This window comes from Paramisgurnus dabryanus, chromosome 18 (assembly GCF_030506205.2).
Source record: "Paramisgurnus dabryanus chromosome 18, PD_genome_1.1, whole genome shotgun sequence".
NCBI lineage: Eukaryota > Metazoa > Chordata > Actinopteri > Cypriniformes > Cobitidae > Paramisgurnus > Paramisgurnus dabryanus.
In genome coordinates, this window is record NC_133354.1 from 30,328,430 (window position 1) to 30,352,787 (window position 24,358).

Sequence of the window (24,358 nt, forward strand, 5' to 3'; positions counted from 1 at the left end):
AGTAAAGATTGGACAGGAAGAAAACATTGAAAGGGACTGCGGAGAGACTGTAAAAGTTTAGCAATCCTGGAATCTGAAGCGGCACATTGCAAGAAAGCACAAGGATCTGCTACGAAAACATGGTAATAATGCATCAAAAGGTAAGCTAGTTACATACCATTCGATGATAAATAAATAGCTACACATTAATAGGAAAGGTAAAATGCTTGTGTTGAATGGAGCCATAAATCCGATCATATGATAACATGCGGACAAAATCATGGCCACGAATTATCTTTTATGCTACATTATGGACACTTCCTTTTCTTATTTAGTCTAAAGTATGGCCATAAATATAAAATTCGTTCCCAATATTCAACAGTTTGTTCCTTGGAATTAATTATTATAATATTTTGTAATTACTATTACAAGTATTATTACTTCAAATTATGAATTAGCCTAGTAAAACATGTGGATGTCGTGGCAACAAATTGTTAATTTGAATTATATCCGAAGCTCCGTATCAAACTGGATCTTAGCTAACAAACAACTGCATGTAAATACAGAAAAACACACTACAAAAGTTACTACATCATTTAAAAATATTATTTTAAAAAAACTTAACCGAACCATTAAGCAGACATATAATTTAGATGTAGGCAACAGTAAATAATAATGATAATAATAATAATAAATAATTATTCTTCTAAATATCATTTAAGCGTCATTAATAATAAAAAATAATAATACAAATATTACAAAATGTCATGCAATTATTAATGTCTTTAATCCCGCTCTTTAAACTCCCAAATAAAATAATTTTGTTTCTTTCCAATTCCCCTGTTCCATGTGTCAATGTCGTAAAATGAGGGCGTGGGGGAGGCGGAGACTTGAATTTATATGGGCGTGTTATTCTAATGACGATCGTTTTCAGCCGCGGCATTTATGAAGGGCAGGTATTGCGTACACCTGAATATCATCGGTACGCACAGTTTCATAAATCAGGCGGTGAGAGGAGTGTAAGCATAATCTTACGCCAACATATACGCCCGTTTCTACGCAAGAATGATAAATGAGGGCCAATGTGTTTTCTTAAAGGGGACAGAGAATGAAAAACCATTTTTACCTTGTCTTTGTTGAATAATGGTAGTCTACCCACATTCACAAACATACAAAAAGTGCTAGACATGCTAAACATCTCAGCCAGAAAACGGCCCAATCTGAAAAACTGATGCTTATGACATCACAGGCATCTCACTGCCCCTCCACTTTAAAATAATTGGCTACATTTTTTGAGTTGCAGCAAAGTCAGCCAATCAGTAATGAGATTGCAAGTTAAGCCAGTAGGGGGAGCCAAATAGGTGCAAAACCACTTGTTTAAAATCCCCCACCCTAATAGAGCTATCTGAGAGAGGTTTTTAGGAAGCTTCTAAGGCACTGCGGCAACGCTCAATTCGCGCCATTCGCGTGAACTAGACTAGACGGTGAATGAGGCGGAATCGCGTCTACCACGCCTCGCTAAATGCCTTATTCGCACCGCGAGACCTCTAGACACGTGTACACGTTTTTATATTGACTTAACATTGAAATCACTCGCGCTTGACGCCTCTACCGCGGCTGGTGTGAACGCAGCATGATGAGACGCGCTGATGGATCTACAACAGTGGTTCTCAAAGTTTGTTATGTGTAGTGGTACGCAGGGGAATCACTAAATTAAATGAAAAATCATGACTTCGCGTGCCCATTCAGTCTTAACATTAAATGGTAAATGAACTTGATGTACTTTTAAACCAAAACTTCTTGTTTAGCAGCATGCAGCACAACCTTATGTATTATGTAATCATGTGGAAAGGTCATGCGTTACATATATGAAACGCACACTTGCAGACCATTTTAAACAATAAACTGACACAAAGACATTAATTAGTATCATTCCACATACAACAACGTCGAAATGGTCCTCTTTCTCCAAACTTGTAAACACTAGAGCGGTAGTTTCGCATACGTCATGTGAACACTTGTTCTACAGTAACCATAGTTTAACGGGTATGCTTAAAGTGTAGGTTTGGGAGGAACCTAAACATTCAGTCCTGTTTCAATTATATAATCAGCAGTCTCCATGCCTCCGCACCCAGCGCAATTCTTCTGGCATCCCTCCTTTTCCCCATCTACTCCTTCACTGCTCTTTTTTTCTTGATTCTGTTACTTGAACTTGGAGCTCGAGCCTGGGCCGGCCTCAGGTTCGAGCTGCCTGTGAGGACAGCAAGCCAAGTTCATTTACCATTAATTATTAAAACTAAATGGGCAGGCCAGCTTGCGAAACAATGAAGTAAAAGCAATCTGCCAAAATATGGTTCTACTAAAATAAAGCCTGTGAGGAACTAGGCATGGAGGTGTCGTTAGAATCCATTTGCAGAAGGTTTATTTAAACACAGCAACCAAATCCAAATCAACTGCAAGAGCTGAAGCAGTCAATAAGGAAGGCAAAGATCCATAAACCAAATAACAGTCCAACCAGGAAAACAAAACAGTAGGGCAATCCAACAGGCAAAATCCAGAAAACAGACACAATAATCATAACAAGAAAACAAACATAAGCAATGAAAACGCTTTGTATGGCAGTGTAAATTGGCAATACTTTGCAAAGACAAAATGAACAAGCATGGCTACATGTGACAAACAGGAAGTGACCAATAAAGAAGTCAATGATCAATATTCAGGAGATGTTCCCTCTGGCGGTTGGCTGAATGCGAAACAGCGTCAGCTGTTACAAAGCCGTTAATAATTTTCCTAATGTATGGTGCTTCTTTAATTCTGTTTAGGAGGATTTTCAGAGTCACTTGCACAGAACCCCAGCACCACCCAAATTTTCCTAGCTGAAACCAATTCATGGTGTAAAAAAGTTTGGGGACTCCGGCGCCGCTGTATTTTAATGTTGGTCATTATAATGGTACCTGGGGAGCCGAATATTTACTGTCGTACTTGGTGTGAAAAGTTTGAGAACCACTGATTTGAACTACAGAATACAGTGAAACATCCCAGTGCTGAGATTTTAAAATATCACTACTCTACAAACACCACTTAAATCACATTTTTATCTGATTTTGATCTTTTTTTTTATGAACTCTTCATGAAATTTTTTTGAAATCTTAATGTTTCAAAATGAATGGGAGAATACTTCAGAAAGTAATCGCTATCAAAATACTGGACACTGCTGAGAAGTGAAGAAAGGTTTAAAGAGTCCCTACAACAGGGCTATTCAATTGGCGGCCAGCAGGCCAAACCGAGCCCCAAAGGTAATTTGATTCGGCCCTTTAGATGTCTTTTTCAGCCTGGGCAGAACGTAACAGATTGGTAGGGTAACCCCGGATTTCCACCGACTGCGGAGCAGCTGCAGATCAGCTCCGCTGCGTTACGTCTCCACACTCTGCCGTCCGCCAATACCCACCAGATCCGTTTTTGTTGCAGAGCGGCTGAGTGCTGAAGTGCCGAGGACCCATGAGGTCTCGCAAATTCACGTGATGATCGCACGATACCTAGTTCTGTCTCTGCCCATTATGCCGTTGAATTATGACGTTTTTACAAACCAGCCCAGATCACAACACAAGATCTCGCGTAGACAGAGCAGTACATCAAATCCATCCAAAATTCAAAAAATAAAAAGGCTGCTAAAACATTTATATATGCTCTATCTTTAATGTATTCATTTTAAACTCCCCCTGGCTCTGTTCTTGTCTATTATTTGTTGTTTCTGTATTAATGACTTTATTTGTGTGTGTTTGTAATGTTTGTATTGCAAAGATTTAATAAAAAAACACGAGTTCTCGTGAATTCAGGTATGATCACGCGATAAAGTCATGGCTCCGCCCTGCGGAGCTGTCCGGCATCCGTCAAAAATAGAAGCTCTGCGTATTTGTGCCGGAGGGCTGCGGATGGCCGGAGCTGTGACTGATTCAGAGCGCAGTCAGTGGAAATACACACATTGACTTGAATGGAAACCGATTGACTCCGCCGCCGTTCCGCAGTCGGTAAGGGGTAAGGATACTAAAACATAAAACCATGTCTGCATTTGTGATCTTGGAAACAGCAAACAACAAGCGCTTCTCTGCACTGCTCAAAACTTATTATATCTCATATTATTCACATGTACTAACTTTAAGGATCCTGTCGTCATGTATGTGTTTAGTCTTGTTTCTAGTGTGGCCTGTGTTTTGTGTTATGTGTGCCTCGTGCCTCGTGGTCTCCTGTCTCTAGTCTTGACCCCGCCTTCTTGTTTCCTTGTTAATTATTCATTATTAGTTAAACCCCTTCACCCTAGTTTAGTTTCCCCCTATTTAATGCCATTGTGTCTGCTGTCCTAGGGTTAGGGTTAGAATCATTGCTGAATCATTGTGCATCTTTCGATGGCGTTGTGTGTTCTCGTCTTGTTCTCTGCCCTGCTAAGTGTCATGTCATGTCATTTTATGTTATATTATTTGGATTATTGCATTGAGAATATTTTTGTTGTGAGCTGTCTACTATTGGATTCTGTCCACACCGCACATTACACTAACACACACTTAAACCCAAAAAGAAATGTAAAATTATTAAAAGAAAAATAGAGGCTCTTTAAATGCAAGAAAAATGACACCAAGCACTAAAAGAATTGTTGACTTCTAGTAGAGTTTATCTGATATGGTACAGTATAAATTAATCAGATTTCAGTAGGCTGGCAAATTTAATCTAGAATCTGTTAATCGAATCTCTCGAATTAAGTGTTCATCAACAGTAAGATCAAGGAAGGTCACTGAGGGTTTATCTAAAATAAAAGATCAGGATTTTAAAGTCAAAGTAAATATTTTCTAATAGTCAGGGTTGTATGTTTGATAGTCCTTGTTCATGGACATAGTTCTATCATGCATCATGTTCTCATTGGTTTATTGTCTTTAATATGGTTAAGTCTTGATAGATGTTAGTTCTTGTGTGTGTGTATATACAGTATATAGCCCCCATCTTTTCATTGTCTCTGGTCTAGCTTCTTTGTCTAATCTGTATCTTCAGTGTGGTTTGATTTTTGTAATAGTCTGTGTTTATTTGTAAATAAACTGCACATCTTGTCTTGCAGTAGACTATTATTGATGCTTCAACTTACCTTCCCAAAACTGCCTTTACCAATGGCCCTCAGGATCTGAAAGTGCTCGAAGTTAACTGTGGAAAGAAAACCAACACTGTTAGCATTCAAAAGTACAATCAAATAATGAAGCAATCTTTCTCGTAGTTAAATCATTTTAAAGCACATTATTGCTTTTATACAATGTTGACAACAGCAATATGATGAAAGATTTTCCTTTTCATGAAGTCATTGCCAGGGTGTTGCTTGTATGTGGATCTTAGGGTTCTGAAAGGAGTCATATTATGTGGCTAAAAAGCACATTACTTTGTGTATTTGGTGTAATACAATGTGTTCGTGTGGTTTATGGTTAAAAAATCATTATTTTCCACATACCATAATTTTTTTTAGCACCTCTAAGTCCCGCCAATCTGAAACAGGTTGTTTGGTACAAAGCTCATCGTTGTGAGAAAGGGCGGTGTCAACGGGTGTGAACTGATTGGCCAGCTATCCGGTGCGCTGTGATTGGCCGAATACCTCAATAACGTAAACGAAAATATGACGCTCCTTGCCAAGTTTTGGAAGATGAGCTCCCAAAACAATAGTGAAAGCCACGAGATACTATCATATTTACTACTACCTTATCAACATGAGCCTGAATCTGACCCAGAAAACACGGATGGCTAAGCTAATCAATCAACTTTACCAGCGCGATGTGAGCAGAACGTAACAGATGGTAAGGTAAGGATCCTAAAACATAAACCATGTTTGCATTTGTGAACGTAGAAACAACAAACAAGCACTAATCTGCACTTCTCAAATCTCGCGTTTGGATCATCATTAGGAAATGCATTACAACACAGGCGCGTCTCTGCACCAAACTCGTCTTTGAATCGTCAGTGAGGAAATGTATTAAATATGAAAACATCAGCTACTTACGGGATGTCAGTGTAGTTGCAAAGTTACAATTGCTCCACTTTTTAGACGAAGCCTTTGTGTACATCCAGCGGTTGTACTCCCCGATGTTTAGAAACTAATCCTCCTTAAAATGTGCAGCACACAATCGAACATTTCGGCTGTACTGTTCTGAAACAGTGTTGTAAATAAAACCTAACCACTGGATTCTTAATGTTTACTCTGTTGGAATGCCAACCAAAGTAGTTTTGCAACGAAACACAGCGTCTGCTCAACATGGCGGAAACAACAATACTACAGCGTGATTGAAAGTTACACCCTCTATCTTTGCGTATATATGAGTGCGGTGTTATGAAAATGTTCAAACCAGTATGACGTCAAACTGCATGGCGTGTTAAACGAGCCATTTCAAGTGGGTGTGGACAAGGCTTCACGTTTAAAAAGAATATCTCTTTGGATCTGAAACTTTAATTTATGACTTTACAGATCTTTTATGTACACAGACATAATTTAACACTCTAAAAACAAAGGAAAACATAAAATCTGACAATATGACTCCTTTAATGATTTCTAGGTCAATCCAAGATGATATTATGGCAGGTAAAATTTCTGAATGGTTATTAGGGTTTTGTGAGAATGTTGATAGATGAAATCCTAACCCCAGTTTGTACAATATCTGTCAGAAAATAAATGGAGGACCCATGGGCAAAGGCGGATAAACAGACTTTTTTAAGCACAACAAAGGCAGTGTGCCACTCTCCAGCCATACTTGGCGAGCGCAGAAGTAAAATAACTCAGGAGTATAAGCACATTAACGAAGGCAGGGAGAAAGTGGATAGCGTCCAGGCAACAGGTAGGCAAAGCGCGACTTAAACATTGCCAATCATCAGGCTCTCACAGCGACTAGAGATGACTGTACTAGCTTTAGACCTTTATTGTGCCTTTGATCTGAACTGTGACTATGACATGACTATGCCTACTTGCAGACAAAATAGCAGCAGACTATCGGTTTACTAACAGACAGGAATCATCAATACTCTGGCGAAAGGGTAATGAAAATCAAAGGAAGAAATAGGGAGGATAATCAGAAGAAAGAGAGAACAGGTGCTGTGCTAATCTGTGCAAGTGCTGACTAAAATGATCAACAGCTCCACTAGGATATACGTGGAAAAGAGAGCATGAGACAAGAAAGAGAAAGTCAAACCCAGCTCATGACAGTACCCCCCAAGAGCAGAGGAAGTGCTCTAAGAGCGAGCGGTCCGGAATGTCCTTAGAACCACATCCTTCCCAATTCACCAAGTATTGAAAACCCCATCCGCGCAGGCAGACGTCCAGCAAACTTTTGACAGTATAGTTAGGGGAGCCTTCGACAAGAGCAGGGGAGGGGGTGGGAGCAGAGGGAAGATGAATAATGGGTTTAATACATGAGACATGAAAAACAGGGTGCAAACGTTGCAAATAACTAGGTAACCTGAGACACACCGCCACAGGGCTAAGAACATTTTCAATAGGAAAAGGACCTATAAATCTTTCAAGAAGTTGATACAAGTAAGTAAGTTACACATTGAAAGCCACACTCTCTGACCACAAACGTACCTAGGAGCTTAAATGCCTGGACTGAGAGAATGGAAGCTGCAGACTCATGAGAAGAAAACAGAGTTGGCTGATAACTCAGACATCATTAAAACAAAGATAATCCAGGAAGATGTTGGTAGCGAGTTATAAGCCTACTTAGCTCATCCTGGCTGTTCGAACCAGAGAAATGAGAATCAGATGGACACATTCGGCTAGACCAGTAGTCTGCAAGTGGGAACCCTGATTACAGAATAGTGGTAGCACCAATCATCCAGCAGAATTCTTTTCAAAACTGAGATGCGAAATGTCCAAAGGAAGCCGGTGGATTTTACAAACATGATCAAAGATGGTCCATGCAGTCTCCTTAGCAGAATGGAGCTTGGGAAAGGAGAAAAAAGGAAAAGGGGCTGCTTTAGAACAGCCATCGATGACTGTAAGTATCACAGAATTGCCGGCAGAGGGAGAGCCTTAAAGGGATACTTCAGGATTTAGCATTAAGCTTTGTATCAGTAGAAAACCAGTAGTATTTTCGAATTACCGAGCCTTCATATCGCCCCAAGATGAGTGATGTGTGTATTTTTAGTTTGGAAAAAATCTTCAAATGACGCAAAAACGTCATTTTGCATCATCGGAGGATTGTTTTGGCCAAGAGGCTTAAAACTACAGACAGTATTAGCAGCTAGTTCCACATGTTTTCACCACGCCCATATGGGGTGGGATTTCACTCACAGAATGTAAAGATAGTGTCAGCCATCTTTAGAAGCTAAGCTAACAGGCTCTTGCTCCGTGAAGAAAGTTTGAATAACAATGGCGGAAGGTAGTTTTGAGGTTGAAATGGCAGAAGGGAATTTCGAAGAACTGTTGAGAGAATCAGGTGTTTCTATCTTAGAACTCTCTTAGAGCCAACCGAATAGCCAGAGGTTTGTGGTTACCTACTGTACAGTGAGGAAAATAAGTATTTGAACACCCTGCTATTTTGCAAGTTCTCCCACTTAGAAATCATAGAGGGGTCTGAAATTATCATCGTAGGTGCATGTCCACTGTGAGAGACATCCTCTCTTTAATACAGTGCAGTCGCCCTGTCCCATGTGCAAAAAAACAGCCCCAAAGCATGATGATACCACCCCCATGCTTCACAGTAGGGATGGTGTTCTTGGGTTGGTACTCATCATTCTTCTTCCTCCAAACACGTTTAGTGGAATTATGACCAAAAAGTTCTATTTTGGTCTCATCTGACCACATGACTTTGTCCCATGACTCCTCTGGATCATCCAAATGGTTATTGGCAAACTTAAGACGGGCCTGGACATGTGCTGGTTTAAGCAGGGGAACCTTCCGTGCCATGCATGATTTCAAACCATGATGTCTTAGTGTATTACCAACAGTAACCTTGGAAACGGTGATCCCAGACCTCACAAAGTGAGATCTTGCATGGAGCCCCAGTCCGAGGGAGATCGACAGTCGTGTTTAGCTTCTTCCATTTTCTAATGATTGCTCCAACGGTGGACCTTTTTCACCAAGCTGCTTGGCAATTTCCTAGTAGCCCTTTCCAGCCTTGTGGAGGTGTACAATTTTGTCTCTAGTGTCTTTGGACAGCTCTTTGGTCTTGGCCATGTTAGTAGTTGGATTATTACTGATTGTACGGGGTGGACAGGTGTCTTTATGCAGCTAACGACCTCAAACAGTTGCATCTAATTTAGGATAATTAAAGGGAGTGGATGTGGAAATTTTAAAGGCAGACTAACAGGTCTTTGACGATCAGAATTTTAGCTGATAGACAGGTGTTCAAATATTCATTTGCAGCTGTATCATACAAATAAATAGTTAAAAAATCATACATTGGGATTTCTGGATTTTTTTAGATTATGTCTCTAACAGCAGAGATGGGACCAAGTCACACATGTGCAAGTCTCAAGTAAGTCTCAAGTCTGAACCGTCAAGTCTTAAGTAAGTCCCAAGAATTTTTTTCTTGGGCAAGTCAAGTCAAGTCGAGTCACAGGCTATGTCAAGTCAAGTCAAGTCCTGTAGTAGGTCAAGTCAAGTCCAAGTCAAGTCAAGTCACCTTATTATTGTAATTTTACCTGCAGAATCTGATCTTAATAAAGTGACAAGATATACAGTAAGTAACTATCAGTAAATTACAATAATTTGGATTTGCATTGTAAATACTCATGTTCAGTAAAATACATCTTGGAATCAAACAAAATTGTAACTTCATAAATTATTTATTTTTCACTTCTGCCAACCGTGTTTGAAATTTTCCACATTGAGTCCATAAAACAAATAACAGCTTAACATCCAACAGACCCCTCTCTGAACACCTCCCTCTCTCTCAAACACAGTTTATGTACAACATTAAACTTTGTTACATTTTCTCCTCTCTATCTCTCTCTCTATCTCTCAAACATGTGCCCAGAAAAAACGAGCATGTCGCACCTCTTCCGTTCGCACGCCTAAATTTGAAATAACGAACTTGTGCGCGCAAAAGACATGACATGTGAACCGCCCCTAACATTGTAGAATCAAGTAATTTTTCTCTGTGTGTGTGTTCAGGTGGCAAACTTGAAAAAGAAGTATTCAAAAATAAAAATAAGTATTTTAAAAAATAAATCAAAATTATTTTGCCCACATTTGTCCCCAACACAGTATGATGAGGGCTACATTAGCTATTATTACATTAGCTAATACCAACTAACCAGATATTAACAAATTGACAAGTACTTACTGGGCATAATGGCTCTTTAAATGACGACCAAAATTGGAGGTTGCCGTCTGGCTGCCTGTGATTTTATTGTTGCATGTCTTGCAACGCACTGTTCGTCTTTTGCCATCTTGTTGAAGCCAAAAGCCCCTCCGTACCCCTCCGGCTGACATGTTGATATCTGATCTAAGTGGGCGTGGTGTGCGTAAGGTACGAGAGGGCATGGCGAATGATAGTGTCGTGATTCAGTCATGACAACACCATTCTCAGCCTGCGCTCCAGCTGGGTCGACTTTATTTTTTAAAATAATTTATATATTTTATATTTAAACTGAAAACATGATGTGATTAACACTCAAGTCATTCAAGTCATCGTGTCTCAAGTCAAGTCAAGTCCCGAGTCTTTAACTTCCAAGTCCGAGTCAAGTCTCAAGTATTTTATTTTTTGTCAAGTCAAGTCACAAGTCCCCATGTCTGTCTAACAGTGGACATGCACCTACGATGACAATTTTAGACCCCTCCATGATTTCTTAGTGGGAGAACTTGAAAAATAGCAGGATGCTAAAATACTTATATTCCTCACTTTACATCATAATTACGTTTAGCAGACAAGAGCCTGAGAAAACCTTTTCATCCTGTGGACAGCGCTGCAACAGCACAGCCCCCATACCAACGTCAGACACATCCACTTCAACTATGAACTGTCTCTTAGGGCAGTGGTTTTCAAACTGGGGGGCCGCGAGATGGTGCTAGGGGGGCCCCAGTTTTAATGACATTTTATAAAAATACATTAATGTATCATGAATTCTGTGTAATTAAACCAAAAAAATAAGCCTACTAACCAAAAGCACTACTTTTTTGTATAATTTAATGTATTTTTATTAAAATGTTGAGTTTTAGAAGAGTTTTTTTGTCACAAATTTTCTTTGGGGGGCCGCAAAGGAATGCACCGTACACAAGGGGGGCCGCACGCTGAAAAAGTTTGGGAACCACTGTCTTAGGGGACGTATCATACACCCGGCGCAATGCAGCGCAACACAGGGTAATGCAGAATAAAGTGCGACACATGTGTTTTTTGCAAGTTTTAGAACAACACAGTTGTCATTTTCAATTTCAGCACCATTTAGCTTAAATAGCAAATACAATACGTTCTGGTCTGAAAATAAGGTGTGTTCAGGCGCAATGGTGGCGCGTTGCTACATTTTAAGGCAACTTAAATAGACTACGCCATTGACCAACTAAAACCTGAGCTAAAGTCAATGGAGCAATACTGTTTTTGTTATTTAAAGAGCGCAAGATGCTTTTAAAATATGAAAAAATAAAGGATTAAAATGTAAAAGATTATTATTGAGTCTCTTGGACATAAATGGTAGCCTAAGTAATTGAATGTTTTGCTTTAAACAAAAGCAAATATTGCATTTATTAAAAAAACTTAAATTCTACCCCACAGATTTATTGTATATGATGACTTTGCACCTCTGGATATGGTGAGATGAGAAACTTTAAAGTGCCCGTATTATGAAAAACTCACTTTTTCTGGGTTTTGGGGTGTTCATTTGTGTCTCTGATGCTCCCACACGCATACAAACTTGGAAAAAAATCCATCCATGCTGTTTTGAGTGAGATACAGGTTTCTGAATGTCCTCTGCCTTGAGTCTCAGATTGCGCCAGTTAAAACTCAGCTCCGTTGTGACGTAACAAACCGTTTCGTCACATTCAGTTTGAATTTTCCCGCCCACCACCCCACTCGCAGGTCTCCACCCACCAGGTAGCTAGAGAGCATAGAGCAGTCACTTGAATGAGACCCTCTGTGCTGTTATCATCTCTCACGGAAATAACAGCGCTATTTGGATATTATGGATTATACTCCCACCTACTTTTAAAAACAAAGTTTTAACGCGTGGTTATTGGAACCCGGAGTAATCTTATATACACTGTGATACGACGCAAACAGTCCTCAGATTGTAGGCGATAAGACCTTCATGCGAAATCTGATGTAAACAACAGACTATGTATCTATATTTCACGGATTATAAGCATTTGTGGACAAAAATGGTAATTGGATGTATTTTATTGGACTTTCATGGATCATTCACACATCTGAAACAGACTGGATTCGATTCGCGATCGCGTTGTTTCTTCACAAAAGGTAAGAAGTCACGTTATATTTTGCATGTTGTCATCTTCTGTCACAAAATACTACATTTATGATGCTAGAGCTAAAAGCTTTTTGCCAAACTAACCGAGACCGTACGCCCCGGCTTTTCTGACGAGGCGAGCCTCTAATAACTTTACGGTCTGCATAGATATATGCACGGTCCGGACCTCCCGCTAGCTTCTAGCAATTAGCACGCGGTCCACAAGCAGTATACATCCCCCGGCGGGTCTTAATTTCTGTAATTTGTGAAAATAATGTGTTTGAAAATGTTTATAACGGGAATATGTTAGTATTGTCCAGGGAAAACGAGTGTATTGTTCAGACTGCTACATCACAATTTACGCTGGAATCTTTGTGTCATGATGAGTTTGACACACCGAGACGGGGCCTTACAGCCCCGGCTTTTCTGACGATGCTAACCCCCGAGCCTCTTATAACTTTACGGTCCGGACCTCCCGCTAGCTTCTAGCAATTAGCACGCGGTCCACAAGCAGTATACATCCCCCGGCGGGTCTTAATTTCTGTAATTTGTGAAAATAATGTGTTTGAAAATGTTTATAACGGGAATATGTTAGTATTGTCCAGGGAAAACGAGTGTATTGTTCAGACTGCTACATCACAATTTACGCTGGAATCTTTGTGTGTCATGATGAGTTTGACACACCGAGACCGGGCCTTACCGCCCCGGCTTTTCTGACGAGGCTAACCCCCGAGCCTCTTATAACTTTACGGTCCGGACCTCCCGCTAGCTTCTAGCAATTAGCACGCGGTCCACAAGCAGTATACATCCCCCGCCGGGTCTTAATTTCTGTAATTTGTGAAAATAATGCGTTTGAAAATGTTTATAACGGGAATATGTTAGTATTGTCCAGGGAAAACGAGTGTATTGTTCAGACTGCTACATCACAATTTACGCTGGAATCTTTGTGTGTCATGATGAGTTTGACACACGGAGACCGGGCCTTACCGCCCCGGCTTTTCTGACGAGGCTAACCCCCGAGCCTCTTATAACTTTACGGTCCGGACCTCCCGCTAGCTTCTAGCAATTAGCACGCGGTCCACAAGCAGTATACATCCCCCGCCGGGTCTTAATTTCTGTAATTTGCGAAAATAATGCGCTTGAAAATGTTTTATAATGGGAATATGTTAGCATTGTCCAGGGAAAACGAGTTTATTGTTGTGACTGCTAACGTAACATCACAATTTACTCTGGAATCATTGTGTGTCATGAGTTTCTTCTCCTGTAGTGTACTTATTAGTGATACTTTTCTGTATGATTTGTCTGTTGGCAACATAAACCGTTAATAATAATAATATATAAAATAATAACACAGTATGGTCTGTACTGCTCACGATACCACTGAGCACGCGCACGGGGACATGACGTTAGTAGTGGGGCGTGATCAAAGGAGCAGCAGCTCATAAATATGTAAGACTAGCTCAAAACGGCACAATCTGAACTGCCCTGAAACAGAGGCTACTAGAGATTGGTAACAATCTTTTCCTACAAGCTATTTCGAGCAAACAACTTTTGAAACATGCTTTATGGAACTCATACACCTATATAACTTGTGGAAAAGCAGTCATAAGATGGGCACTTTAAAAGTAATGCTTAAATATGAGCCTGAAAATATGACCCTTGGTTAATTAAAACAACAGTAATGTAATGTGACAATTGAAAAACGAAATAAAATAAAGTGAAATTGTCACATAATGTGTATTCAGGATGACGAGGGAGTTGAGGAGTTTAATTAAATTATCATCTTTAATAACAAAACTAGGAATATAAACAGACGGGTAGCATACACTGACTAAAAGAAAGGACAGCAGGATTGGACAAGTAACAGAACACAGGCAGAAGAATAAATACAAAGACTAATGAAGACTAAACGAGACACAGCTGAGGACGATAAGGAACATAGGAGGAGCTAATAAACAGGATAATGACTATGATGATAAATGAAATGGAAAACATGAGGAACAGACTAACAAACAAAGCTATGACTATGACACCATCCGCCAATGTTGCATTTGTCTAATAGTCATCCAAACCAAGGCCAAAAGTCTAGGTTAAAACAAGGCAAAATTTGGGCTGTCAGTGAAAATTGAATAGATGTCTAACCATAGGCAAAAAATAAATGTAATCAAATAAATAAACGAATGAACGCAAACACTGTAATTACTGTTGACTTTGCTTACATGATGGGCTATCATACATCTCATGTATCCTCAAGTTATTTTGTAAAAAAAAAACAGGTAACTTAATTCAAGTTTATTTTGGCTAGAAGTGGTTTACTCATAGATGGACTACATCGGCTCTATAGTTAACCTAAACGGCGAAATGGCCAGGAATTGTGTTAACATTCTAGTCTAGAGATAATCATATCTCAATATTTTGTAAGTGAGAATGTTACTCTTTTTAAAAACAAAAGGCAGAAAAAATGTAGACACATTTTTATTCCATCTATCTATTAAGTGTGACCATGATGATTTCAGCCAGCCACTTAAAGGAACACGCCCACATTTTGGAAATTTAGCTTATTCACCGTATCCCCCAGAGTTAGATAAGTCCATACATACCTTTCTCATCTCCGTGCGTGTTGTTACTCTGTCTGACTCAGCCCCTGCTAGCTTAGCTTAGCACAAAGACTGGAAGTGAATGGCTCCAGCTAGCATACTGCTCCCAATAAGTGACAAAATAACGCAAACATTTTCCTATTTATGTGTTGTGATTTGTATAGTCACATCGTGTACAAATAACAACGTCATATGAGACAGTCATCTTTTAACAGTATACATACTGGGAACTATATTCTCAGAAGACGAAGCACTGTGCCATTCACTTCCAGTCTCTGTGCTAAACTAAGCTGGCGGGGGGTGCGTCAGACAGAGTTACAGCACGCACGGAGATGAGAAAGGTATGTATGGACTTATCTAACTCTGGGGAAAACAGTGAATAAGCTAAATTCCCAAAATGTGGGCGTGTTCCTTTAAGCCCGGTACACACCAAAAGATAAATGGCAGAATTTGTGCCACTTAAGACAATCTTGGGTAAAGTCCCGATAATTTTTGTGGTTGAACGGATTATCCTATCAGATTTTCCTGCGTTGCGCTGTGTGTCAAGAACATTTGAATCTGTTCGGAAACATGGCAGAGGCGCTCCAATTGCAAATTGCAAATATTCAACATGTTAAGAATATTTACGATCAGAGATCCTGATGTGTGGGGGAAACCTTGAGGACAAACGCACATGCATACTGTAGATTGTCACATGAAACAAAACAATATCCAATCAGAAAGTGAGCTCATGAAAGATAAAAGACGAAACCATAACAACCCCAAGTCATGGCACAGCAGGCACAGTCCAAAGTGAGATTGACATCAGAAATGTTAAAAGCAGGCCACAGAATAAATGACATGTCTTATTGCCACATGTTTGTTTACTGTCAAGTTTAAGTCACGTTTGACCACGAGAGACATCGGCAGATTTCCATGAGATTTCCTTTGTTCTCCGTCAAGACTTGCATTTTCATCATGTTTGTGGTCTCTCACATTTTGAAAAACTGATAAAGTCCTGGCTTATGAGAACACTGTGTTCCAGAAGGGTCATATTTATGTCCTAAATAGTAAATGTCCCATCTTTATTTGACATTTTATCACAGAGTGAACAACATCAGGGCTGTAATCAATCCAAATATTGAATAAGGATCTAAAACCTCTCTTCCTCAACTTTCATAAGAAGCCACACACTTTGTAAGGATCTCAGAAGTGGTACTTAGCCTGGTTCTGGTTCTGCACAAATATTTTATGGTTGTTTGCATTTCCTGACACATTTTTTTCAGGTCTCTACCAACTCTACTAACTGACTTATGTGTGTTTATTTAGTCTGCTCCAGAGTTTTTAAGTATTAGTTGTGAATTCTCTGAATGTGGATAACAGAGGCTTGGTTAAATTTCTCAAGATCTGTTTATTATGTTAATGGGCCAACCACACCAAAAAATGGTTTACTTTGTTTTTTTCCATGATTTTGAGGTTTGTAATGTTCGCATTAAGCCAAGATTGGTCAAACTTCTTGTCGCTCTACAACATTCACAGGTATGGGTTCACTAAAGTTGTCGAATGCTAAACTAGCACGTATTAACAATAATGAGTGACTAGGCTATATAGACCGGGGCAATAAGCAATAGCAACAAAACCATCTGAAATCCTCTACAATTGTCAGTTTCAGACATCATCAACATTAGCTAATTGTCTTTGGATGATCAAGCATACGTTTTTTTAACGGTCCACCTGGAACAAATCTGAACTGTGATTGGTTGCTTTACATGTCAGTCAGATAGACCTTCAGCTGTAAGTCTGCATGTGCAAGCAACACTCATACTGATAATCATTATCTGCTGTAATCTACCGTCTACAATAGAAGTTTGCTTTTGAGAAATTATTCACTCTTATAATAAAGTAATAGTGAAAAGTAAAGGCACTTCTGGAGGAGACATCGGTTGTGCTGTCAGCAAATTAAACTTTTATGACTGTACATGGCACATCACGATCAGTTACCAGACATGTAAGGATCAACGGGCTTCTATTTTGAAGCTTAGTACACTTTTTAGTTTTGTTATTTTGTTGTTTTACTACAAATGTAGCAGCATCTGTTGTGTTACACAGATCCATTATGAAGAACAGTAAATAATCACAGTATTTTCATTCTTGCGTAAACTGTTCCTTCATGACTTCTATATCCTTTATGAATTTCACAATGCATTTTTTAAACAGAAAGTCTTCAATATTGCAGAAGATATAAACCAAGGACTGAAGATATATGTTCAGGACCTTAAATAAACCTAACCAATAATATGCACTCATCCCCGTTAATCAAGTATCCTTAAACACTGATCACTATCAACTGACATGTAATGACAAGCACTGCATACAAATCTACTGAATAACATCACAAGTAAATTATTATTATGACAGTTATTTGCTTTCATGACATGATGGCTGATTAATTTATTTGTGATGTTATTATTTATTGAATGCTTACCTTCTGCTGTATTATCATTGGCTGATGTCCTAGTGGACTGTCCTAGTCCCATCGTGTCACAAGAGGTGAATGTCTTCAGTTTAAAAACACAACCATCCCTAAATGAGGATCTAAACCTCATGAGTAGATGGACCTGAGACAGAACAGATGACACAAGCTGACTGAACTGATAATGTAAGCACAACCGATAATGAAGTATTGAAGGCTACCTGTTATGTAAACCATGTTTCTGTCACACATATCACTCAAAGCTGTCCTAAAAGAATGATTTTGGCTTCAAACTAAAACTTTACCATCATCATTTAAAGTCAATAAAACCCCACTGGTATACATTAAAACAAAGGGTCAAATAAACAACCGAGGTAAACTATTCTATGTGACAACATGCCCCACATACTGTCAATGCATCTTTAATCCACATTATCTTAATTGTAAGATATCTGTAAAAATTGACATTGTTAGGTTTTTCTTTTGTTTGTTTGTTTGATGTACTGTAAATAAAGTTTGTATAAACTTAAAGTAGCTATGTGTCCCTAGCCTAAACCCAATTTATTGAGACAACTAGCCCCAATGTCTAGAAAACAGTCTTCATAGGCTAACATAGAAAAATGTACAAAAGCAACAATGAATTTGTAATGCATAATTGTTAAGTAATATGTTATTCTCTCATATTATTCTGTATCTGCAGTTAAATGTGACCAACATAAATAAACTCGAGTCAGTGTGACTACACATAATAATTGACTGAACAGATCTGTATAAACACACAGACACACACAGACCTGTAGCTGAAGATCACAGTGTTTATAGCGCTATATACACAAAAACAAACACACAAACATACACCTACCGTATTACATCACCGTATCATTCAGAGCTCCGCTGATAAAGCCATAACTGATCCTAGATCAGACGCAGTTGAAATGGGAATGTTGGGACAAATATATGAAGACTATCCCGCACAACTTCTGCACCGCAATGCTGAGAGAGAGAGAGAGAGAGAGAGAGAGAGAGAGAGAGAGAGAGAGAGAGAGAGAGAGAGAGAGAGAGAGAGAGAGAGAGAGAGAGAGAGATGACGCGCACGCAGCCGCGCGCACACACGCGTACACATGCAGCATCCTGATATAACCTCCTGTCATCGCACATATCACCTGTCTGATCACAGATCAGTGCGTTAGGGAGAGCTGATCACAGATCAGTGCAGCTGTGTTTTTAATGTTGTTGTGCTGATCAAAACTAGTGTTATAACTGACATTCAGGAAGGCATTTTGTTTTCATGTGACATCAAAATCATACAAGAAGCTTGAGAGACCTCACAGATGAATCTCTGTCTGTGTCAGGAGGTTACATAAATGAAAATATCTTTTACTTGTATAAAACTTGTATGAAGTCAATATGAAAACTGAATTTGTTGGAGACTGACATGTGCATTTTAAACCATTTCAACCCTCATCAGTCATTATTCTTAAGGTTGTGATGACATGAAGGTCATGGAGGATTTTAATATACATATTTTATCATTCTTCCTGATATTGACACATTAGGCTATAATGAATTTGCTGTGTGTCATTGGTCTTTGTGAGTGTTTAGTAAGTAAATGTGATAGGATCTCTCACATTCAAGCCAAATCACCATTACACTCTTGGCACAGCAGAGTACTTTACAAGATTAGATGCCTCGTGCATACGCAGCTCTTTTAATAGCTTAACTAGCATTTATAAGTGGACAAGACACCTTTGACTAAATAGACTAACACAGCACATATAGGCTACTTATTAGTGTGAATTTTTATATTAGATCTGTTTTCTTATCAGAAGCTAACCTGACTGTTATTTTGTTCTTAGCACCGAAGGTCAAACTCGGTTTAAAAGCAATAAACTGCTACAAAGTTATGCTGCCCTCTGGTGCTAAACACTGAATGATTTCAAACACCTGCACAGTTTGTCCATAGATCAAAATCTGCCTGTTTCTCTGTCTATATGTTAGGGTTAATGTCCTGAGTCCTGACAAATATATCCAGATTGTATATGGTGTTCTAGACATTTATTTCACTTGCTGTAGCAGTTTGTATTTTCTGTACTTCACTCATGTATCAAAATGTAACGGTAGGTGACCATATGAAACTAAACATACAGGTAGATACGTAACATTTATGAAGCTCATTATTTTCTTTAAAACAGATGTTGTGTTAAGTTATTCAACTATTAAAAAAGTATTAAATGATGATAAATAGCAGTATAAGCTTAGATTACTGTTCTGTGACCGTTCAACTTTCTGGTAAAATCTACATTGATTTTATTTTAAGTATATGCTTGTATAGTGTATTTCACCTGTTTACCCAACATTAAGTGTATCATATTTTCATATTTTGCCATCATATTGTAAGAGTTTGTGAACCATTCACCTGGATATCTGTATGCTGTTTTTTTAACCCACTGAAACAACTAATTCCAGTTAACATTTGCCTAGTCTGTTAACACTGAGTTCGTCAGTCTGTACTTTAAAAAAATACTCAATGTCTTCAATAGAAGATTGAGATATACAACAGTTTGTGTTGGTTTATCTATTTGAAAAGTTGATTCATTCTATGAAATGAGTGCACAACATTTGAAGAGATGCATAAGGCACAAAAATGTCCTAAAAAGTCTTTTCAAGGCTGAATGTTATTCAGCTCACTCATGCACACTTACTCACTTACTGACTCACTCAAACACACACACACACACACACACACACACACACACACACACACACACACACACACACACACACACACACACACACACACACACACAAACAATCATTTGCACATTCACTCATTCATGCACACACACTCACTTGCACACTTACTCACTCACTTGCACACACATGCACACTCACTTGCACACTCACTCACTCTCTCTCTCTCCCACACACACACACACAAAAACAAAAATTTGCACACTCACTCATCCGTGCGGGCACACACATACTCACTCACTTACACACTCATTCACGTGCCACCACACACACACTCGCTTACTTTCACACACGCACACTCATTCGCACACACTTGCACACTCACGGACACACACAAACACACTTACTTGCACACACACATGCACTCACTTGCGCACACCACTCACATATACACTTTTTAGCTCACACACTCACTCACACTCACTAAATCACACACTGTCACTCGCATACAGTACATACTCACTCACTTACCCACTAACGCACACACAAACTCAAAAAACAATCACAGGCTCACTTGCACACTTATTCAGTCGTACACACACTCACTCACTCACTTACACACACATACACACACCAACATTCATTTGCACACTCATAAACTCACTCACACACACTCGCCTCAATCACACGCTCGCACACTTACTCATTTGCACACACTCATTTGCACACACATACGCACACACACAAACAATTATTTGCACAATCATTCGCGCACACACACACACACACACACACACACACATGCTCACTTGCACACACGCACACTTGTTTGCACACATTTGCCCACACACGGACACACACACACACACACACACACACAATCACTTGCACACTCATTTACGACACACTTGCAAACACTCACTCACTCACTTGCACACACATGTCAACTCACTCACATACATACTTTTTAGCTCACACACATACATACTCACTCACTAACCCACTAACGCACACACTAACTCGAAAAACACTGACACGCTCACTCGCACACTTATTCAATCGCACACACACACATTCACGCGCTCCCACACTTACTTTGCACACTGACTCACTCACTCACATGCTCACGTGCACACTTACTCGTACACTCACTTGCACGCTAACTGTGATTAATGAATAATGTTACATTTTATAATGTATTTACACTCCTTTCTAAATACACCTTAAACTTTCATTAATTTTTTTCTCAGCGCTTACTGGCCGTTTTTTCACTCGGAATGGTCGATTTTTTGGGCTACGTCATCAAGACTTATTTTAGAAGAGTAACAATTTTAAAGTTGTCTGTTATTAGTTCTTGGTTCTTCTTAGTTATTACTTATCTTAGTTAATCGTAAATTGTTGTAATATGCTTATAACTTGTGAATGTAATGCTCAGTTAACTGATGACGTATGCAGCCTGCATATGTGACCTCTGGAGGCTGCAGCCTTCGATTAAGAAATAGCGACTGTCTCTTCAGTAAGGGAAGGTGATAAGGAGGAGTAGCAGCTCTTTTAAATTTAAAGGTATAGACATGAAAACAGCACTTTTTTCCTCCCCCCCAAATAGAGTGATTTTGGACATGCTAAAATAAAAGATCTGTGGGGTATTTTGAACCGAAACCAGCAGAGAAACATTTTGTTCATACCACCCTGTCACAGTGAACCACCCCACAAAACCAGTTACCACCCAAGGTCATTTTGTTTTTTGGAAGGGAAATGAAATGGTACATAAATTAATGTTGAAAGATGTTCTTGTTGTGTGGACTAATCAAATAAATTCACTTTTTTGATTGAATTTGTTTCAGTGCAAACTTAGAGATTTGATCTATTTGAAATGTCAAATAGATTTTTATGATGAAAAGAATAATCAAAATTTTTTAAATTACAGACTTTCTATTGATGGGTTAAAAAAAAGAGATTTTACTATTAGGAAAACTTTTAAGAAACTATTTCTGTTTTACTACTCTAATGGCAAACATATTGCCCATAATAGGGTGGTACAAGAATGGCTCCCTTGCCTTAAAAGATGATATTGTAATTTTTTATTTTTAATGGTTTTGTGGCCGAGTTGTTGTTTTTTTGGAGAATTATCTTTCAAAAGTTTGTCCTTAATGTACATTTTACCAAACCTCATTGATTAAAATTCTGAATACAGACGTGCATTTTTGGGCCAAAACTAAACTTGTTTCTTTTTACAAACTTTTTCTGATTATTCTTTCAAGATATCTGGCTAAACGAACACCAGCAACAGCATTTTGGCAACATACTTATAAGAATGTGGCTAGAAGAATGATGTGAATTCCTGTTTAATTGGTTCATATATCATGTCATGTGTTTGTAATGAACACAACATGTTTAAATCTGCAGAGTATAAATGCAGTGATGAGCAGTGAGGTTTTTGCAGACTGCAGTCACTATGCTTGCATACAAGTACACGTGGTTGGTTCTGGTCCTGATACCCGTGGCTTGGGCTCAGCCGTACCCCATACCACCGACCTGTTATACCAAAGTCTTGACTATGGCTAGAGAGATCACTAGAAGAGCGGAGGACATTAAACAAGACCCTTACACTGTAAGTCTTATAAAAGTCTCAGATATGAGAACACCTATCATTGCTCTTATTTTCTGCTTTCTGTTGCAGTATAGATGCACAGCTCATCTGCCTGACCTGTACATTGATGTTCATGTAAGTGAGAAAGACAAATCTGCAGATATAAATTGCTTTTAATTGTTTCTAAACATTGTATTTTAAAACATTTATATATGTGTATGCATGTATGTACAGTATATACAGTATGTAAAAGTGCTGAGATAACACTTTTATATTATTACTGTAATGATGACAGAACGCCTGTGTGATGCCCACTATGATCTCTTATCTGTCTGCACTGGATAACCTGCGAGAACGGCGGTGTACAAATAGCAGGGAAGTGCATACCCTTGTTGGTTTGATCAGGCAGCTCTATACCTTCATGTCCCAAAAATGTCATGGGGTAGGACAAGCATTTTTATTTTTGTTATTTAACCATATAACAACAATTATCATATTCATTTTAAATTCTGAATGCTTTTATTTTATTTCAGTGAGATTGAAATGCTTGTTGATGTGTTTCAGGACTTGGTTTTCACCTCTAATAACTGTGCAGCATTACAGCGCAGAAGATGGAGAGGTTAAAATAAAGAAGTTGGATGAGGGTGATTTTATATTCATCATGGAATCAGATGTAATCAATCCTCAATCATCATTTGACACTGTTTTTCCATATTTTGAGTTGTATAGTGTCAATAAAAATTTAATAAATGAACAAGCAAGCACTGAGTTACTTTACTGTAAATAATTTCAAACTATATATTTCATAAGCGCCTTATCTAATACTGCAAATCAGCGTAAAATTCATGTGGAGTGTCACATTATCTTAAAAATTTAATATTTAAACTAACATGAGGTTGTACACACCACACATAATGTAAAAAAAATGAAATATGTTAAAAATAACATGTTTTGATGTAAAGTCACACTCCAGGACACTTTAACAAGCTAGATTTCTTTCTTGAAATTTTATTTTTATTTTATCTTTACATGTAAGTAGTTTCACCATATGTAAAAAAAAGTTTATATTAATCGTGTTTATTTTTTATGTATCGTGATAGTGACCAACTTGATGAAATAGCAGGCATACTCGTTACTGCATGTAACCGCTAGGTGGAGGTTGTGTGCAACAGTTGGTTTATTTCTCTGATAGAGTTTCGGTTAATTCTCTGTTTTGGACTCATAAGCCTAAATGTGTACCTTGACTTGATTTATTTTAAATATCAATATCAAAATAAATAATAATGCCAGATTTATAAGGATCGCTATAGGTATATGCGCCTGTTTGTAGCTAAAGCCCGGATAACACGTGGAAAATAACTGCAAATCCCATAATGCTTTGGGTGTGTAACGTGGGCGTGACTCGGCGGGGTGGGCGTGGTTTAGTGTATCTCTTAAACGCATAACACTCCCAGGCAGAAGCAGCAGCATCATCATCATCAGCGGCAGCGAGTGGACAGGTGAACATGTGAGTTTGTGTCACTGATCTGTGAACAGTCTGTGAAGGACTGCAGTACAATTTTATTTTTCGTTTGAAGTGGTGAATATGTGGAGTACTGGATACTTTTGACCGTTTCTGAAGTCGTCTTGTTC

At 38.7% G+C, this 24,358-nt stretch overlaps 3 protein-coding genes across 5 annotated transcripts in view; 2 read left to right on the forward strand and 1 right to left on the reverse strand.

The window, feature by feature from the left end:
• Positions 1-18,461, reverse strand: part of stk32a (serine/threonine kinase 32A) — a 68,793-nt gene extending 50,332 nt beyond the window's left edge. Inside the window, exons 1-3 of the mRNA XM_065287599.2 lie at positions 18,308-18,461; positions 17,458-17,590; positions 5,111-5,166 (exon numbers count right to left, since the gene is read on the reverse strand). Of these exons, the coding sequence (XP_065143671.1) occupies positions 5,111-5,166; positions 17,458-17,578 (177 nt within the window). The 5' untranslated portion in view covers positions 17,579-17,590; positions 18,308-18,461. The remainder of the gene's footprint in view (positions 1-5,110; positions 5,167-17,457; positions 17,591-18,307) is intronic.
• A 4,109-nt stretch (positions 18,462-22,570) lies between these two features.
• Positions 22,571-23,490, forward strand: LOC135776730 (cytokine-like protein 1). Its single transcript, XM_065287604.1, has 4 exons — positions 22,571-22,747; positions 22,817-22,861; positions 23,022-23,168; positions 23,291-23,490. Exons 1-4 carry the CDS (start codon positions 22,592-22,594, stop codon positions 23,348-23,350), a joined length of 408 nt encoding a protein of 135 aa, XP_065143676.1. The 5' UTR covers positions 22,571-22,591; the 3' UTR covers positions 23,351-23,490.
• A 163-nt stretch (positions 23,491-23,653) lies between these two features.
• Positions 23,654-24,358, forward strand: part of stk10 (serine/threonine kinase 10) — a 38,538-nt gene continuing 37,833 nt past the window's right edge. Inside the window, exon 1 of one of the 3 annotated variants that reach the window (XM_065287601.2) lies at positions 23,654-24,358. The gene's annotated coding sequence lies outside the window, so the exon portion shown is untranslated. The other 2 variants (XM_065287600.2, XM_065287602.2) reach the window with 2 other exon arrangements.

Coding starts and splice junctions, on each gene's coding strand:
- LOC135776730 (XM_065287604.1), top strand. CDS start 22,592: ATGCTTGCATACAAGTACACGTGGTTGGTTCTGGTCCTGATACCCGTG. Junction 22,748..22,816: donor TTAAACAAGACCCTTACACT/GTAAGTCTTATA, acceptor TTTCTGTTGCAG/TATAGATGCACAGCTCATCT. Junction 22,862..23,021: donor ACCTGTACATTGATGTTCAT/GTAAGTGAGAAA, acceptor TAATGATGACAG/AACGCCTGTGTGATGCCCAC.